The sequence below is a fragment of the Geotrypetes seraphini genome, chromosome 1 (assembly GCF_902459505.1).
Source record: "Geotrypetes seraphini chromosome 1, aGeoSer1.1, whole genome shotgun sequence".
Taxonomy (NCBI): domain Eukaryota; kingdom Metazoa; phylum Chordata; class Amphibia; order Gymnophiona; family Dermophiidae; genus Geotrypetes; species Geotrypetes seraphini.
In genome coordinates, this window is record NC_047084.1 from 458,421,049 (window position 1) to 458,440,193 (window position 19,145).

The 19,145-nt window shown below is 48.2% G+C and overlaps 1 protein-coding gene across 5 annotated transcripts in view; it reads left to right on the forward strand.

Annotated features, from left to right (window-relative positions):
- HCFC1 (host cell factor C1) overlaps positions 1–19,145 on the forward strand; it is a 432,893-nt gene that overhangs the window by 286,224 nt on the left and 127,524 nt on the right. For all 5 annotated transcript variants that reach the window (XM_033922407.1, XM_033922416.1, XM_033922394.1 and 2 more), the window contains one exon: positions 14,999–16,412. In XM_033922407.1, coding sequence (XP_033778298.1) covers positions 14,999–16,412 — 1,414 coding nt within the window. The remainder of the gene's footprint in view (positions 1–14,998; positions 16,413–19,145) is intronic.

The following is a 19,145-nucleotide window of genomic DNA, read 5'->3' on the forward strand; positions in this document are numbered from 1 at the left end:
GTTTGCTCTTTCTCGTCCCTCCTCATCGCAAAGTTCTGACCACAGACTCCTCGGAGTACGCGTGGGGGGCCCACATCGACGGTCTGCGGACCCAGGGACTGTGGTCGGCGGAGGATCGCCGCTGTCACATCAATGTGTTGGAGCTTCGTGCCATTTTTCTGGCGGCTCGAGCGTTCTGCCACCTACTCCGAGATCAAGTAGTCCTAGTGCGAACGGACAACCAGGTGGCCATGTATTATGTGAACAAGCAAGGTGGGACAGGCTCTTGGTCCCTTTGTCGGGAAGCTCTGCGCCTTTGGGAATGGGCGATCTCCCAGAACATCTTCCTACAGGCGGTCTATATCCAGGGAGAACGGAACTGCTTGGCAGACAAACTCAGTCGGCTTCTCCAGCCGCACAAGTGGTCACTCAACTCCAGAGTCCTACGCGACGTCTTCAACCGCTGGGGGACTCCGCAGGTGGATCTGTTTGCCTCCCCGGAGACTCGCAAACTTCCCCTGTATTGTTCTCGGATGTACTCCCTGGACCGTCTAGAAGCGGATGCCTTTCTTCTCGACTGGGGAGGGAGGTTCCTTTACGCGTTTCCTCCTTTTCCCCTGATCTTGAGGATGTTGGTTCGTCTCAAATCATCCAGAGCCACTATGATTCTCATTGCGCCTCGGTGGCCTCGTCAACACTGGTTCTCCCTGCTTCTTCAACTCAGTGTCAGGGAGCCTCTGCTACTGCCTGTGTTTCCCTCTCTGCTATCTCAGAGTCGGGGTTCGCTGTTGCATCCCAATCTTCAGTCCTTACACCTGACCGCTTGGTTCCTTTCCCCTTGACTTCGGTCCAGGTTTCTCAGTCGGTGAGGGACGTTTTGGAAGCCTCGCGCAAGGTCTCGACCAGGCTTTGTTATTCCCAGAAATGGACCAGGTTTTCCTCCTGGTGCTCCTCGCGTCATCTGGATCCGGATTCGGTCCCGGTGTCTTCGGTGCTGGACTACTTGTTACATCTGTCTAATTCCGGCCTGAAGATGACATCTGTTCGGGTGCATCTAAGTGCCATTTCTGCTTTCCATCGTCACTTGGACGGACGTTCTCTTTCACTTCATCCTCTGGTGACACATTTCATGAAGGGTCTAATCAATGTTTGTCCCCCTCTGAAGCCTCCTCCCGTAGTTTGGGATTTGAATGTTGTCTTAGCTCAACTCATGAAACCTCCCTTTGAGCCTATCGACAAGTCTCTCCTGAAATTTCTTACTTGGAAAGTGGTATTTCTGATTGCCCTCATATCTGCTCGACGGATTGGTGAGCTGCAAGCTTTGGTTGCGGACCCGCCTTTCACTGTGTTTCATCATGACAAGGTGGTTCTCCGCACCCATCCTAAATTTTTACCTAAGGTTGTGTCTGATTTCCACCTCAATCAGTCCATTGTCCTTCCTGTTTTCTTTCCTAAGCCCCACTCCCATCCTGGCGAGACAGCGCTCCACACACTTGACTGTAAGAGGGCGTTGGCATTTTATCTCCAACGTACCAGGTCTCATCGGAAGGTTCCTCAATTGTTTTTGTCCTTTGATCCTAATCGTTTAGGACATCCTGTTTCCAAGCGCACCTTGTCCAACTGGTTGGCTGCTTGTATTTCTTTTTGCTACGCTCAGGCTGGTCTTACGCCCCCGGGTCGAGTCACGGGGCATAAGGTCCGGGCGATGGCAGCTTCGGTTGCTTTCCTCCGATCTACTCCTGTGGAGGACATTTGTAAAGCTGCCACTTGGTCTTCGGTTCATATGTTCACCTCCCACTACTGTCTGGATGCTTTGTCCAGAAGCGACGGCCGTTTTGGCCAGTCGGTGTTACGTAATCTGTTTTCCTAAATTGCCATCCTCCCACCTGCCCTTTTTGGTTGGCTTGGAGGTCACCCACATGTGAGAATATGCTGCCTGCTTGTCCTGGGATAAAGCACAGTTACTTACCGTAACAGGTGTTATCCAGAGACAGCAGGCAGATATTCTCACAACCCGCCCGCCTCCCCGGGGATGGCTTGGGATGCGCCCTCTAGTGGGCGAGAAGGCATGCACATGTGTGGTGCAGTGTAGCAAACTTGAAACTTCAATCAAGTTTGCTTGAAAAGCTGTCCGCGCTGGGGCTCCGTAGATGACGTCACCCACATGTGAGAATATCTGCCTGCTGTCCCTGGATAACACCTGTTACGGTAAGTAACTGTGGTTTTCTTCCTCTCTCTAAGAAATCTCACGTGCCTATCTCACACTTTCTTGAATTCAGACAGTTTTTGCCTCCACCATCTCTTCTGGGTGACTGCTCCATGCCTCTGCCACCCTTCCTGTAAAAAAGTATTTCCTTACCATACCATATCATATTGTTTCTTATATCTCGCAAATATCAACTGGGAATTATTGTGGCTTACATAAGATTAATATGGTTAGCAACATAGACATGAATCACAGCAAAACTATAATAATAATAATAATAATTTTATTTCTTATATACCGCTGTACCGTGAGGTTCTAAGCGGTTTACAGTAGAAACAGAAGAAATGCAATAAGTAAGATTAATTAAGATGAAGAGAAAGTACTTGGAGTTCCCTGACTGTCCCAAAGGCTCACATTCTTGCTAAAGTACTTGAGAAAAATAAATATAATAAAAACAGACGCATTTTTAACACCTTCCTAAATTGAAGATAATAATAATAATAACTTTATTTTTGTATATCGTAATACCAAAGCAGTTCAGAGCGGTTTACAGAGGAAGAGACTGTACACAGACAGCGATGTTACAGAAAAGATTTTCAAATTACATTAGCAAGTCAAGAGTAGTCGGGTATATCCGGAGGAATATCAGAGATACAACAAGGCAGGAAGGGAGTCAGAGAAATTTATCAAAGAGATAGGTTTTAATTGATTTCCTGAAGGTTTGGTAGGAGGGTGCATTTGAAATAAGAACATAAGAAGTTGCCCCCGCTGAGTCAGACCAGAGGTCCATCTTGCTCAGCGGTCCGCTCCCGCGGTGGCCCATCAGGCCTAGTGCCTAAACAGTGGTCCCTGATTAATTTTGTAATTTACCTCTAATCCCATCCCTATAATCTACCTTTACTCTTATCTGTACCCTTCAATCCCTTTGTCTTCCAAGTACCTATCCAAAGCTTCTTTGAACCCCTGTAGCGTGCTCCTGTTTATCACATCCTCTGGTAGCACGTTCCATGTATCCACCACCCTCTGTGTGAAAAAGAACTTCCTGGCGTTTGTTCTAAACCTCTCCCCTTTCAATTTCTCTGAGTGCCCCCTTGTACTTATTGATCCCCTTAATTTGAAAAATCTGTCCCTGTCTATTTTTTCTATGCCCTTTATGATCTTGAAGGTTTCTATCATGTCTCCTCTAAGTCTCCGCTTTTCCAGGGAGAAAAGCCCTAGCTTTTTCAGTCTGTCAGTATATGAGAGGTCCTCCATGCCCTTTATTAGCTTAGTTGCTCTTCTCTGGACCCTCTCAAGTACCTCCATGTCCTTCTTGAGGTACGGCGACCAGAACTGAACACAGTACTCCAGGTGCGGGCGCACCATAGCAAAATACAGTGGCAGGATGACTTCCTTTGTCCTGGTCGTGATACCCTTCTTAATGATACCCAACATTCTGTTTGCTTTCCTTGAGGCCGTGGCACACTGCGCCAACGACTTCAATGTTATGTCTACCATCACTCCCAGGTCTCTTTCAAGGTTGCTCACCCCTAGCGCTGATCCTCCCATTTTGTAAGTGAACATCGGGTTTTTTTTCCCTATATGCATGACCTTGCATTTCCCTATGTTGAAACTCATTTGCCACTTTTTGGCCCATTTTTCCAGTGTTGTCAGATCTTTTTGGAGATCTTCGCAATCCTCCATGTTATTGACCTTGCGATATAGTTTGGTGTCATCCGCAAATTTAATAACCTCACATTTTGTTCCTGCTTCCAGGTCGTTAATGAATATATTGAATAGGAGCGGTCCCAGCACCGACCCCTGTGGAACTCCGCTCATGACCCATTGCCAGTCTGAGTAATGTCCCTTTACTCCAACCCTCTGTTTCCTGTCCGCCAGCTAGTTTTTGATCCATCGGTGGACCTCCCCTTGCACCCCATGGTTCCATAGCTTCCTTAGTAGTCTTTCGTGTGGCACCTTGTCGAAGGCTTTTTGGAAGTCAAGGTAAATGATATCTATGGATTCCCCTTTATCCACCTGGCTGGTTACCCCCCTCAAAGAAGTATAATAAGTTTGTGAGGCATGACCTGCCCTTGCAGAAGCCATGCTGGCTCGACTTTAGCTGCCCATAGTTGTCGATGTGTTCCCAGATGCTGTCTTTAATCAGTGCTTCCATCATCTTTCCCGGGACCGAGGTCAAGCTCACTGGCCTGTAGTTTCCTGGGTCTCCCCTTGAGCCTTTCTTGAAGATGGGCGTGACATTTGCTATTTTCCAGTCTTCCGGAATCTCTCCAGTTTTTAGGGATAGGTTGCATATTTGTCGAAGTGGCTCAGCTATTTCGTTCCTTGAGTACCCTTGGGTGAATGCCATCCGAACCTGGCGATTTGTCTCTCTTTAGCCTGTCTATCTGCCTGAGGACATCCACCTTGCTCACCTCTAGCTGGACCAGATTTTCATCCTGCTCTCCTTTTACGATCTCCTAGGGCTCCGGAATGTTGGTTGTGTCCTCCCTCGTGAAAACTGACGTGAAGAACTTATTTAGCCTGTCAGCTATCTCCTTTTCCTCTTTTACCACTCCCTTTCTGTCCCCCATCATCCAAGGGTCCCACTTCCTCCCTTGCTGGTTGCTTCCCCTTAACGTACCTGAAGAATGATTTGAAGTTTGTTGCTTCCCCTGCCAGTCTCTCTTCATATTCTTTTTTTGCTTTCCTAACCACTCGATGACACTCCTTTTGGTGTTTTTTGTGTTCCTTTTGGTTCTCCTCTGTTTTGTCTTTTTTTCCATTTTTTGAATGATGCTTTCTTGTCACTTATCGCCTTTTTCACTGCATTTGTTATCCACACTGGGGTTTTTTTCCTATTTTTTTTGCACCCTTTCCTGTACTTGGGGATGCACAGGTTCTGTGCTTCGTGCACTGTGCCCTTGAGTATGGTCCAGGCATTTTCTACGGACTCCATCTTCCTTGCGCTGTCGTTGAGTTTCTTTCCCACCATTTTCCTCATGGCATCATAATTCCCTTTTTTGAAGTTAAGTGCAGTCGTTGTAGTTCTTTTCACCTTTGATGATCCAATTTCTACCCTGTACTGGATCGTGTTGTGATCGCTGTTTCCTAGTGGGGCTAGTACCGCCGCCACCTCCTTAGCGGGTCCCCCCTTGTCCGTTGAGGATTAGGTCAAGAGTGGCATCACCCCGTGTTGGTTCCGTGACCAGCTGTTCCATGAAACAATCCCTCGTGACTTCCAGGAATTTGGTCTCTCTCATGCAGTTTGAGTGCCCAATACTCCAGTTTATTCCCGGGTAGTTGAAGTCTCCCATCACCACTACACTTCCGCTTTTGCATACCTGCCTCAGTTCAGCCTCCAGCCTGGTCGATTTCTTCCGTTTGTCCAGGTGGGCGATAGTACAGACCCAATTTTGTGTCTGCTCCAGTTCCTCCTGGTAGCTTAACCCATAGTGATTCCAAGTCGTCCGCCCTTACTGTTGTTTCCATTCTGGTTGAAGGTATGAGGGTGGTTAGACATTTATTCCATTTGCCTGCTTGGAATGACAGAGATCTATCAAGGAATCTCTTGTAGATACAGCCCTTCAAGGATGGGAAGGCAAATAGGTAGGTACTACGTGTGCTGGTGGTGCCTGGAAATTCAAAATGGTGCGACAGGTAGATTGGGGATGAACCTGTTAAGGTTTTGAAGCAGAGGCAGGCATACTTGAAGATGATCCTTGCCTCCATCGGCAGCCAGTGTAGTTTTCTGTAATACAGGCTTACATGATCTGATTTTTTGAGACCATAAATGAGACGGACGGCAGTATTCTGAATGACTCAATCGTTTGAAAGAGGAGGCCTGACATAAGCAGGGCAGGAGGCAGTTCCAAATTTTGGGACCTTGAAACTTGAAGGTGGATTCGAAGAGTGATTTCCTCCAAACTTGACTTGGAGAGGAAAGAGGTAATTTATAGCACTGAGTCATTCTTGAGTTATAGGAGTGTGAAACTTAGATGGCTGAAATTAGCCCAGTCCAGCTTTCTCCATATATTGCCCTGTGAACCATACATGCAATTTTAAATTGAATTCTATACTTGACTAGCAGCCTTGGATTACTCCTCAGCCTATCACCTCTTAATTTCATCCTATGGCCTCTCATTTCAGCGCTTCCTTTCAAATGAAAGAGACTCGACTCATGCGCATTTATGCCACATAAGTATTTAAGCGTGTCTATTATATCTCCCCTCTCCCATTTTTCCTCCAAAGTATACATATTAAGATCTTTAAGTTTGTCCCTATACGCCATATGATGAAGACCATGCACCATTTTAGTAGCCTTCCTGAATCTCTGTTACGTCCCACTTATCCAGGAATAGAGCAGCATTATACAAGAACAAAAGATTAGGTTCTTTGCTAATCTTTTTTTGTAAATCCATGCTCTATTCCTGGAACCTGCCCTGGGATTTGCTGATGTACTTTGTATTATTATGTTTGGTTGTAAGTTCTGATTATTGTATTAATTGATTACATATTCTGTGCACTTTTGTATGTGATTTGAAAATTAATAAAGAATAATAATTTAAAAAACCTCAACTAATCCTTATTTCATGATGAATAACTTCTGGACTATAATGTTTAAACACAAAATTGTCATTATTCAATTTTCTATACCATTCTCCCAGTTGAGCTCAGAACGATTTACTTGAATTTATTCTGGTACTCATGCGTTTTTCTTAATCTGTCCCTGTGTGCTCGCAATCTATCTAATGTACCTTGGGCAATGGGGAGATTAAGTGACTTGTCCAGGGTCAGAAGGAGCAGTGTGAGTTTTAACCCAAACCTCAAGGTGTTGAGCTTTTAACCACTGCGCTTAGATAGATTTTTCCTCAAAAAAGCAGTTTGTTTATGTTTTTAAAAATCTGATTTAAATTTAAATTTTTTTTATTTTTATTCAGCCTGGGTCTAAAATACTGAGAACGCTTGGGAATGGAAGATAGTCTTACTTCCTAATTAATATTAAAAAGATTTTCTGTAGTATTTATAATTAGAGATGATAACTTTTATTTTTTATTTTATTTTATAATTTCTTTATCCATTTTTAAACTTACATCAAGTGTACAGTAAATATCAACCAAATATAATACATCACTTGAAAAATTTTCAATATCATACACCAATAAGTTTTAACCACCACCCCCCTCCCAAATTCATATACAACTAATATATACCACATGAAAAAAATATCTTAAGACAATCATCTATATATTCTTAATGGAAAAACAAGAATTCTCCCCCCCCCCCCTCAAATCCACAAGTGTATTAAGATTGGGAAAAGTGTGACTTATTCATTACTATAATTTAATAAAGGTCCCCACACATCCTTAAATTTATTATAATAACCTTTTTGAACAGCCAACACTCTTTCCATTTTATACACATGACAAACTGAAGACCACCAAAAACAATAATTCAGTCTTTTACAGTCCTTCCAATTATGTGTTATTTGTTGGATGGCAACTCCTGTTAATATCAATAAAAGCTTGTTATTATCCCAGGACAAGCAGGCAGGTATTCTCACTAGTGGGTGATGTCATCCGACAGAGCCCTGATACGAACATCTTGCAAGCATGTCTTGCTTGAAGAAACTCAGAAGTTTCGAGATGCCCGCACCGCGCATGCGCCAGTGCCCTCCCGCCCGACGGTCCGGGCGTGTCTCCTCAGTTGAATCTCTTTTTTTGCCTTCTATTTTGCCGCGGGTTGAGTTCTTTTGGCTCTCCTGTGCATTTATTTCTTTCTTTGATTTCTTTTAAAAAAAAATAAAAAATTTTTCCTTCCGATACCGGGTCGGCCGCGTGGCTGGGGCCCCGCGCCTTCGACCTTGCGGCGGAGCTTTTCCAGCCTATGTCCCGGCCGATTACTGGTTTCAAAAAGTGTAGCAAGTGCCAGCGCGCGATTTCGCTCACGGGCCCTCATCGACGCTGCTTACAGTGTCTGGGACCGGATCACTTCCCGAAATCGTGCCGGCCTTGCTCCACTCTGACGGCGAGAGCGTTTATGCGCCGCTGTCTACTGTGGGAGTCCATGTTCAAGATGGAAGCTTCATCGGATCCTGCAGCTTCGACATCGACGGGTGCTTCAACTCCTTCAGCGAAGCCCTTTGCCTCCCCGGCTGCTTCGGGCCTCCTGAAACCGGCATCGTTCACACCGGTTTCAGCCCCGGCTTCGGCGCCGGTGCCTTCCTCCGTCTCCTCGGAGCAGGTATCGACTCCTACAGTTCCACCGGTGGTGCTCAAGGTGCCGAAGACTGGCAAGCAGAAGCACGCAGCACCGAAGGAGCGCGGAGACCGTGCGGAAGGGCCCCCTTTTGGTGCGGATCCCTCCATATCGGCTTCGTTGCGGTCCCTTCTGGAGGCTCAGTTCGTGGAGCTCATGCAGACCATGGGGCCTCGACTGATTGCCACCATCCAGGGTGACCTCCCAGCTTCGGCTTCGAGGGGCGGACCACCCCCTCCTCCTCGCCGCACGACCTCGTTGCTCGACGAGGAGGAGCGGCGAGCGGTGTCCGGGTCCTCGAGGAGGTCCTCCGTTAGTGCTGTGCCTCCTTTGGAACCGATTCCCTCGAGGAGGGCCTCCCTTAGTGATATGCCTCCCTTGGAGCCCATCCCCTCGAGGAAAGCCTCGTTTAGTGACCTGCCTCCCTTGGAACCGATTACTCCGCCCCATGACTCAGTGTGGCGTCCACCTTCGGGGCCACCCAGTCCTGGGCATAGCAGGAAGCAGGACGAGTTCTTCTGAACCCCCTATCAAGCCTGGGCGGCGTCAGGGGAGGCACCGACTCTTCCGCCTCTGCGATCGACGGCATCGAGTCCGATCTGCTCCTTGGAGGCGTCTGACCCAGTTTCTCACAGACGGGCTCGATCCCCTTCCAGGCATCGATCCAGACATTCTTCGAAGCATTCCTCTCGGCACTCGACCGTCTCGCCTCAGAAGAAATTGCCTCGGTTGGGGTATGCTGCTTCGACTGGGTCTCCTCCTCCGGGCCCGGAGTTCGAGGACCCTGAGGTTTTCTACTCGTCCTGTTGCTTGCAGGCCTCTCTGGAGCCTGAAGCCTCTTCTTCTAGTCCGTCTCGCAGACCGGCAACGGCGGACCAACTGTCCTTTTCATCGTTCCTCAGGCAGATGGCAGATGACATGGACATTAATCTCGATGCTGGGTCTCGATATTCCAAGGAGTACTTCGATACCATGCACTTGCCTCGTCCTCCGGCAGAGTCCTTGCGGCTTCCCCTGCACAAGCTCCTCGACCAGACCTTCATGTGATGCTTCAAGTCTCCTTACTCTATCCCTGTGGTCCCTGGCAAATTGGATGCGCGGTACCGCATGGTGCATCATAAAGGCTTTGAGGGTCCTCAGCTTTCTCACCAGTCCCTCCTGGTCGAATCCTCGCTCAAGCGGTCTCATCCTGGCCAGGTCTATGCTTCAGTGCCTCCGGGCCGCGAGGGCAGAACCATGGATACGTTTGGTCGACGCATCTATCAGAATTCGATGATGGCGTCTCAAGTCCTGAATTACAATTTCCACTTTGCAGCCTACTTGGAATTTTTTCTACCTGTGCTTCGGAAGTTCACACCATACATCAAATCCCAGGCTAGGTTTGAGTTTGAGGAAGTGGTTGCTTCGCTGTCCCAACTTCGGCTTCAGTTAATGCAATCTGCCTATGATGCGTTCGAGCTCTCAGCCTGAGCAGCGGCCTGCTCGGTGGCGATGCGCCGGTTAGCCTGGTTGCGGACCATTGATATGGACCCGAATCTTCAGGACCGCCTGGCGAACGTCCCGTGTGCTGGGGCGGATCTTTTTGACGAATCCATCGAGACTGTCACGAAGAAGTTGTCTGACCACGAAAAGTCCTTCCAATCTATCCTTCGGCCGACGCCTAAGCCTCAGCAGTCTCGACCTTCTCGTCCGCCGTTGATTTATCAGAGGCGTTATCAGCCGAGGCAAACTCCACCTGCGAGGCAACCGGCGAAGCGTCAGCCTCCCCAGAAGGGTCAGCCTAAGTCTCAGTCGCCTGCTGTCCCTAAGGCCACTGAGCCTTTTTGACTGTCTCGTCGAGGGCATAACCAACCTCGTTCTGCCTCCCCCTGTTTTTCCCATCGGAGGGCGCCTCCATCATTTTTATCATTGCTGGGAGGCCATAACAACCGACCTCTGGGTCCTTACTATCATCAAGGAAGGATACTCTCTTCATTTCCATCGGGTCCCTCCGGACCACCCTCCAAGAGAGTATCCTTCCAACTTGACTCAGACCGCCCTTCTTCTTCAGGAAGCTCAGGCTTTGCTCCGGCTTCGTGCCGTGGAGCCGGTTCCGACGGACCAACTGAACCAGGGGTTTTACTCCCGGTACTTCCTTGTTCCGAAGAAGACGGGCGACCTGCGACCCATTTTGGACCTCAGGGACCTCAACAAATTCCTAGTCAAAGAGAGGTTTCGCATGCTGACACTTGCTTCTCTCTACCCCCTCCTCGAGCAGAACGACTGGTTATGCTCTCTGGATCTCAAGGAGGCCTACACTCATATTCCCATTCATCCGGCCTCTCGCAAGTTCCTCAGATTTCGGGTGGGACATCTCCATCTGCAGTATCGACTGCTTCCATTCGACCTGTCTTCGTCCCCCAGAGTCTTCACCAAATGTCTGGTGGTGGTGGCCGCGGCCCTCCGGAACCAAGGTCTTCAGGTATTCCCCTACCTCGACGACTGGCTGATCAAGGCTCCCTCGGCCTCGGGGGTCCTCTCAGCGACCCTGTCAACGATTCTGTTCCTGCAGAGTTTGGGATTCGAGATCAACTTTCCCAAGTCTCATCTACAGCCGACCCAGTCTCTTCCCTTCATCGGGGCTGTCCTGGATACCGTACGTCTCAGAGCATTCCTTCCTTCTCAGCGCATGGATGCTCTTCTTCATCTCTGCCAGTCTGTGTCTTCTCACCAGACCATCTCAGCGAGACACATGATGGTCCTCCTGGGCCACATGGCCTCTACAGTTCATGTGACGCCATTTGCCAGACTCCACCTCAGAATTCCTCAGTGGACCCTGGCATCTCAGTGGACTCAGGTGTCGGATCCGTTGACTCGACACATCACAGTCACTCCTGCTCTTCGGCAGTCTCTGCTCTGGTGGATGACCTCTTCGAATCTATCCAGAGGTTTGCTGTTTCATTCTCCTCCCCACCAGAAGGTTCTCACAATCGATTCCTCGACCTATGCCTGGGGAGCACATCTGGATGGGCTTCGCACTCAGGGATTCTGGACCTGTGCGGACCGACTCCATCAAATCAATCTTCTGGAGCTCAGAGCCATCTTCAATGCTCTTCAAGCTTTTCAACATCTGCTTCACGACATGGTGGTCCTCATTCGCACCGACAATCAGGTCGCCATGTATTATGTCAACAAGCAAGGGGGCACGGGCTCGGCCTCCCTCTGCCAGGAAGCTCTCAGAGTCTGGGATTGGGCGATTCGCAACAACACCTTCCTCAAAGCTGTCTACATTCAGGGGAGGGACAATGTCTTGGCGGACAAACTGAGTCGTCTTCTCCAGCCTCACGAAGGGACACTCCACTCCAAGCCCCTTCATCAGATCTTTGCTCAGTGGGGAACGCCTCAGATAGACCTCTTTGCGGCTCCCTACAATTTCAAGCTGCCTCAGTTTTGCTCCAGGATCTACGCTCCTCATCGCCTCGAGGCAGATGCTTTTCTGCTGGATTGGGGGAATCGCTTTCTGTATGCGTTTCCGCCATTCCCTCTCATTCAAAAGACTCTAGTCAAACTGAAGTCTGAACATGCCACCATGATTCTGATAGCTCCTCGGTGGCCCAGGCAACCTTGGTTCTCCCTTCTACTTCAACTCAGCAGCAGGGAACCGTACCTACTTCCAGTGTTTCCTTCACTGCTTACTCAGCATCAGGGGTCTCTGCTTCATCCCAACCTGCAGTCTCTCCACCTGACAGCTTGGTTCCTCTCAACGTAACTCCGCACCAGTTTTCCCAGGCGGTGAGGGATGTCTTGGAGGCTTCCAGGAAGCCTGCTACTCGTCAATGCTACTCCCAAAAATGGACTAGATTTTCTTCATGGTGTATTTCCAATTCTAAGGAGCCTCAGCGAGCCTCCCTATCCTCTGTTGTGGACTATCTTTTACATCTATCTCAGTCTGGTCTCAAGTCGACATCTATACGAGTCCACCTGAGTGCTATTGCGGCTTTCCATCAGCCTCTACAAGGGAAACCTCTCTCTTCTCATCCTGTGGTTTCCAGATTTATGAAAGGACTTTTTCATGTCAATCCTCCTCTCAAACCACCTCCAGTGGTTTGGGATCTAAATGTTGTCCTTTCTCAGCTTATGAAACCTCCTTTTGAGCCTCTGAGCAAGGCTCCACTAAAGTTTCTCACTTGGAAAGTGGTTTTTCTGGTGGCCCTCACATCTGCTCGCAGGGTCAGTGAGCTTCAGGCCTTGGTGGCGGACCCACCTTTCACAGTATTCCATCATGACAAGGTGGTCCTCCGCACTCACCCGAAATTCCTGCCTAAAGTGGTCTCTGAATTTCACCTCAACCAATCCTTTGTGCTTCCAGTGTTCTTTCCAAAGCCTCATTCTCATCCTGGAGAATCAGCTCTTCACACTCTGGACTGTAAACGTGCTTTGGCTTTCTACTTGGATCGCACCAAACCACACAGAACTGCTCCTCAACTTTTCGTCTCCTTTGATCCAAAGAAGTTGGGACGACCTGTATCGAAGCGCACCATCTCCAACTGGATGGCGGCTTGTATCTCTTTCTGCTATGCCCAGGCTGGATTACCCCTTCCCTGTAAGGTCACAGCACATAGGGTCAGAGCAATGGCAGCCTCTGTAGCCTTCCTCAGATCGACACCGATTGAGGAGATTTGTAGGGCTGCCACTTGGTCCTCGGTTCATACGTTCACCTCTCATTATTCTCTGGATACTTTCTCCAGACGGGATGGGCAGTTTGGCCAAATTGTGTTACAAAATTTGTTCTCCTAAGTTGCCAACTCTCCCTCCATCCCATTGAGGTTAGCTTGGAGGTCACCCACTAGTGAGAATACCTGCCTGCTTGTCCTGGGATAAAGCAATGTTACTTACCGTAACAGTTGTTATCCAGGGACAGCAGGCAGCTATTCTCACGTCCCACCCACCTCCCCTGGGTTGGCTTCTCTGCTAGCTACCTGAACTGAGGAGACACGCCCGGACCGTCGGGCGGGAGGGCACTGGCGCATGCGCGGTGCAGGCATCTCAAAACTTCTGAGTTTCTTCAAGCAAGACATGCTTGCAAGATGTCCGTATCGGGGCTCTGTCGGATGACATCACCCACTAGTGAGAATAGCTGCCTGCTGTCCCTGAATAACAACTGTTACGGTAAGTAACATTGCTTTATTAGCAGATATTTGACATTTAGCTCTCATAGACATGCCAAATAAAATTGTGTCATATGACAATGCTGCATGGTTCTCTAACAAACAATTTATTTGATCCCAAATAGACTCCCAAAAAGCCTTAATGAATGGACAATAAAACAATAAATGATCTAAAGTTCCAGCTTCAAGATGACAATGCCAACATCTATTAAACTTAGAGCAATCCAATTTTTGTAAACGAGCAGGGGTCCAGAGTGCTCTATGCAAAAGGAAAAACCATGTTTGCCTCATAGATGCAGACATTGTACATTTCATCCTCCAGGAGATGACAACTTTTAAATACTTAACTGAGTTCTGGCTCTTGAGTTAAGCAGGAACTGATTGAAAAAAAATCTTTAAGCTTTCAACAAACTTGGACACGAAAGTTTTATTTAATCTGTTTTGTAGAGGATTCCTGTCTGCTTTTGTATGTCTCCTACCCACTGAAGGGACATCAAGGTGGAACTCCCAAAATAACACCTTTCTCCCTCTATACTTGCTAACCCTCAGAACTGTTGCTTTAGTTGAGAGGACCTGTATTTATAATTGAAGTCAGGTGGCTAAGTGCATGGTAAGTCTGAACCCTTCACATTGCTTTTGTAGCAAGTGTCCACACGTCCCCCTGCACCCCAAGCAGCACTTCCCTCTCTTACTGGGGATCTTTTGGATTGTAGATATATTGATACTGCAATTTATGAAGTTATCAGTCATAATTCCTTTATAAATGTGAAGCATCTTTAGGGAAGGGGAGTATTGATATTAATACAGATGTCTGGTAGGGGTGAGGGGAGCAGATGGGAGAAATTAATGCCTCAGAGGCTCACATGTTCTAAACTTGTCTCTACAGCAGTATGATACCTAGAAACAATGATAGTCATCTCATATGTACAGTGAGAGAAAATACTTTGATATTTTGAGCCAGCAATCTGGCATGTTACTCTTTAACCTGGGTAAGATAATTTAGAGAAAGAGGTGACAAAGGTATATATAAAGTCATATGTACAAAGAAGGCAAATAGATAATTGTATATAGTGCAAGCTAAAGGTGTTGGAACCAGGCAGCAAGTTTAACACACAAAGTACTACTATTTCTCACAATGTGCAGTTTTCCTGAGGAGAGCATAGAGTATAATCCAGTTCAGAAAGATGGATTAGGTATGTTTATGGAAGATTATGGTCAATATAAAACCATGAGATAAATGCCCAATTTAAGTGCATCTCAAACATGATAGCTAGAAAGTGGGAGAATGTGATAGAGGTTCCTGTTTGTCCCCTCATACAGAACTTTGAGCAAGATGGGCCTTTTGTGTTAGTCATTCAGACAGCTTTTAATGCAAAGAGTAAACAAAATTGGTGAGAGATTACTCAAGTGTTTTTTCTTTCTTTTCCAGCCTGTCTCACAACCCACACAGGTCACACTGATCACTACACCCAGTGGTGTGGAGACGCAGCCTGTCCATGATCTCCCTGTCTCAATCTTGGCCTCTCCCACCACAGAACAGCCTACAGCTTCTGTAACCATCGCAGATGGAGGGCAGGGTGACCAGCCTGGCACAGTCACCTTAGTGTGTTCCAACCCGCCTTGTGAGACACACGAGACTGGTACCACGAACACTGCCACCACCACTGTCATTGCAAACTTGGGCAGTGTGATGCAGCAACAACAGCCAGGAACAGTTCAGTTCATTTACACAAATCCACCCTGCAATGGGCAGGAAGCCAGAACAATTCTCAGCCAGCAGAATGGCACTTTGGTGCGGGTATGCTCCAATCCCCCTTGTGAGACACATGAGACTGGCACTACTAACACACCTACTGTGGTCAGTGCTTTGATTAATGCTAGTCAGACTAACTCTGTGCAGAGAATCTGCTCAAATCCACCCTGTGAGACTCATGAAACGGGGACCACGTACACCTCAACCACTGCCACAGCCAACATGGGCACAGGACAGAGAATGTGCTCAAATCCTCCATGTGAAACCCATGAGACAGGGACCACCCAGACACCTACTACAGCCACAGCCAACATTGGAATACAACAGCCTGGCCCATTACAGAGAGTGTGTTCAAATCCTCCATGTGAAACTCATGAAACAGGTACCACGCAGACATCTACCACAGCCACAGCCAACATTGACAGTCATTTGCCTAGTACAACACAACAAGTGTGTTCAAACCCTCCCTGTGAAATGCATGAGACAAACACCACCCCCACAGCTACCACCGCCAGAGCAAACATTGGCACAAGGCAGACTCAAAGCAGTCAGAGAGCTGCCACAAATCCACCCTGTGAAACACATCAAACGAACTCAACAAGTACCACCATGACAGTGAGCCCAGAGAACAGCAATGGTCACACAAGCATAGTACAACAAGTTTGCTCAAACCCTCCATGTGAGACACATGAGACCAACACCACCAATACACCCAGCACTGCAACATCCAACATTGGTAACAGCACAGGGCAACAGGTATGTGCCAACACCACTCCCACTGCTACCACTGCCAGAGCAAATATTGGTATGGGGCAGTCCAACAGTGAGCAGAGAACTGGTATGAATCCACCCTGTGAAACACATCAGACAAATTCAACTGGTACTACTATGACTATAAGCACGGGGAGCAATATGGGTCAACCTGTAAGCATGCAGTCAACAAGCCCTCCTTGTGAGACCCATGATTCCACGGCTGGCATCGGAAGTAGCACAGCACAGCAGGTGTGCTCCAACCCACCCTGCGAAACGCATGAAACTGGAACTACCCACACTGCCACCACTGTGATGTCTAACATGGGCTCCAATCAAGGTGAGGTGTTCAGGGAGGGGATATCATTGGAGTCTTGGAAATGTAACATAGTAAATGACGGCAGATAAAGATGTGAACAGCCCATCCAGTCTGCCCAACAGTTACATGCATTATAAATTTATTGTTAAAGGAGAAATTAGGTTCTTACCTGCTAATTTTCTTTCTTTTAGAGTTTTCAGACTGGGACAATTTGCTGATGGGTAATGGGTAGAGACCGAGACAAACTTTTGACTGTAGTACAGACGACTGTGCAGTCCCCCAATACAAACATTCTGCTGAATTGCCAAGCAGAGCTAATAGCCCCAACAGGAGCAACAAATAACATAGAGCCATACTGTTGGAAATTGCTTAGAAGAAGCCCCTTCAGCAAATGTCTCCACAGCTCGCAAGCTGAGCCAAAGCCACTGTTCTTTTAATCTCCCCACCCTACTAAAAACATGAGAAACCGCAGAAAAAACCACTCTTCACGCGAATCCTGCAAGAACAACAGACAGACAGATTGGGGACTGTGCCAGTCTGGAGGGTCTGAAAGAAAGAAAATTAGCAGGTATGAACCTAATTTCTCCTTTAGTGCCTCTCCAGACCAGCACAGTTCACTGATGGGATGTACCAAAGCAGTACCCATCATAGGTGGAACCCCCCGGAGGGCCGCCACCAGAACATGCTCACCGAACACTGCGTCCCGACACTCCTGAATGTCCACACAATAGTGCAGCACAAAGGAATGGAGAGAAGACTTTACAGATATTCACTGGCGCACAAGAGAAGACAGCCCAAGAAGCTGCTTGACCCTAAGTGGAATGAGCCTTGAGAAATTCCAGAACAGGCTTCTTTTGAAGAAGGTATGTGGAAGCAATAGCCTCCTTGACCCAGCACGCAATGGAAAGCTTGGCAGCACAGTCCCCCTTATGAGGACTCGCTAAGAGGACAAAAAGATTATCCGACTTTCGGAACTCCTGGATCTGATGAACATAAGAGCGAAGGACCCAACAGACATCCAACTTGCGCACTGCTTCTGCTCTAATGAGCCCTCTTGTCTACCCAAGACCGGGAAGACCACGGACTGGTTGACATGAAAAGACAAAACCACCTTTGCAGAAAGGAAGGAACAGACCGCAGCACATGCTCCCTAGAAAATTCCAGGAAGCTTTCAATCCTTAACCCTACTCCTCTGCTGCCAACCCAGCCAGCTGATTAACTGTTCCCCTTAACTGTATCCATGACATCTTGTTTGTCTGTCTTGCCTGTTTAGATTGTAAGCTCTTTTGAGCAGGGACTGTTTTCTTACTCTTTGACTCTGTTCAGCGCTGGGTGCGTCTGGTAGTGCTATAGAATAATACTAGTAGTAGAAAGGGAGGCCTACGAGAGAAAACCTGCAGCTCAGAAACGCGTCTCGCAGAAGTAATGGCCACCAGAAATACAACCTTAAGAGTAAGGTCCTTCAATGAGCAGGAACCCAGAGGCTCAAAGGGAGAGCACACGACCATGGACAGGACCAGATTGAGATCCCATGCTGGAACCGAAGGCCGCATTGGAACCCAGGCTGGAACCGAAGGCCGCACTGAAGTAAATTGGCCGCCCTCACAAAGCAAATACGTCCAGAGAAGACGCTAAGCGCCTACCCTGCAGTAACCTGCGAAAAGCAGACAAAGCCATCAGCTGAACCCAGAGAGAGAAGGCCAGGCCCCTGTCCAGGCCATCCTGCAAGAACTCTAAGATGTGAGGCAAAGAGGCATGACCAGAAAATACCCCACGTGAGGCACACCATTCTTCAAAGATACGCCAAATATGCACATAAGCCCGAGAAGTAGAAAGTCTCCGGGACCCTTAGAGAATGGAGATCACCTTATCCAAATAACCTTTCTTATTTAGGCGCTCCCTTTTAAGAGCCAAGCTGTAAGACAAAAGGGACTCGGATCGTGCATTGGATTGGAACCGTGCAGCGAAAGAGGGCCTGCCACTAGATGATGAACTATATCTGCATACTACGGGCGCCGGAGCCAGTCCGGGGTCACCAGGATTTCGTGGCCAGGATGCCGAGCGATATGAAGAACTCTGCCCACCATCAGCCATGGAGAAAACACATACTGAAGCCCCCGCCATCCAAGGCTGCACCAATGCATCCAGCCCCTCTGCCTGAACATCCCTGCACAGACTGAAGAACCGTGGTGCTATATCATTGACACTCGTGGCCATCAGGTCCATAACCGGCTGACCCCCAAGCCTGCACAATCATCATGAAGGCTGCTGGTATGAGACACCATTCTCTGGGATCTAGCACGTGACAACTGAGGAAGTCTGCCTGGACATGCTCAACTCCTCCTATATGGGAAGCCAGGATCTCCAGAAGATGAGACTCTGCTCAGGCCATGAGCAGAGCCACCTCCTGCACCACCAGATGACTCCTGGTTCCCCCCTGATGATTGGCGTAAGCCACTGCCGTGGCATTGTCTGAGAGAATCCGAACAGACTTACCCTTCAGCAACGACTGGAATGCTAGCAATGCCAGCCTGATGGCTCAAATCTCTAGAACATTGACCACGACGCCTCCTCCGGAGACCAGCTGCCCTGAGCTGAGCGACCAAGAAACTGAGCTCCCCAGCCGAGGAGATTGGCGTCCATGAGAAGCACTGTCCACTGGGGCTGATCCAGACTTACTCCCTGCACCAGATTGTAAGGATGGAGCCACCAACAGAGATTGCGATGAACCAACCCCCGAAGAGGAACTGGAGA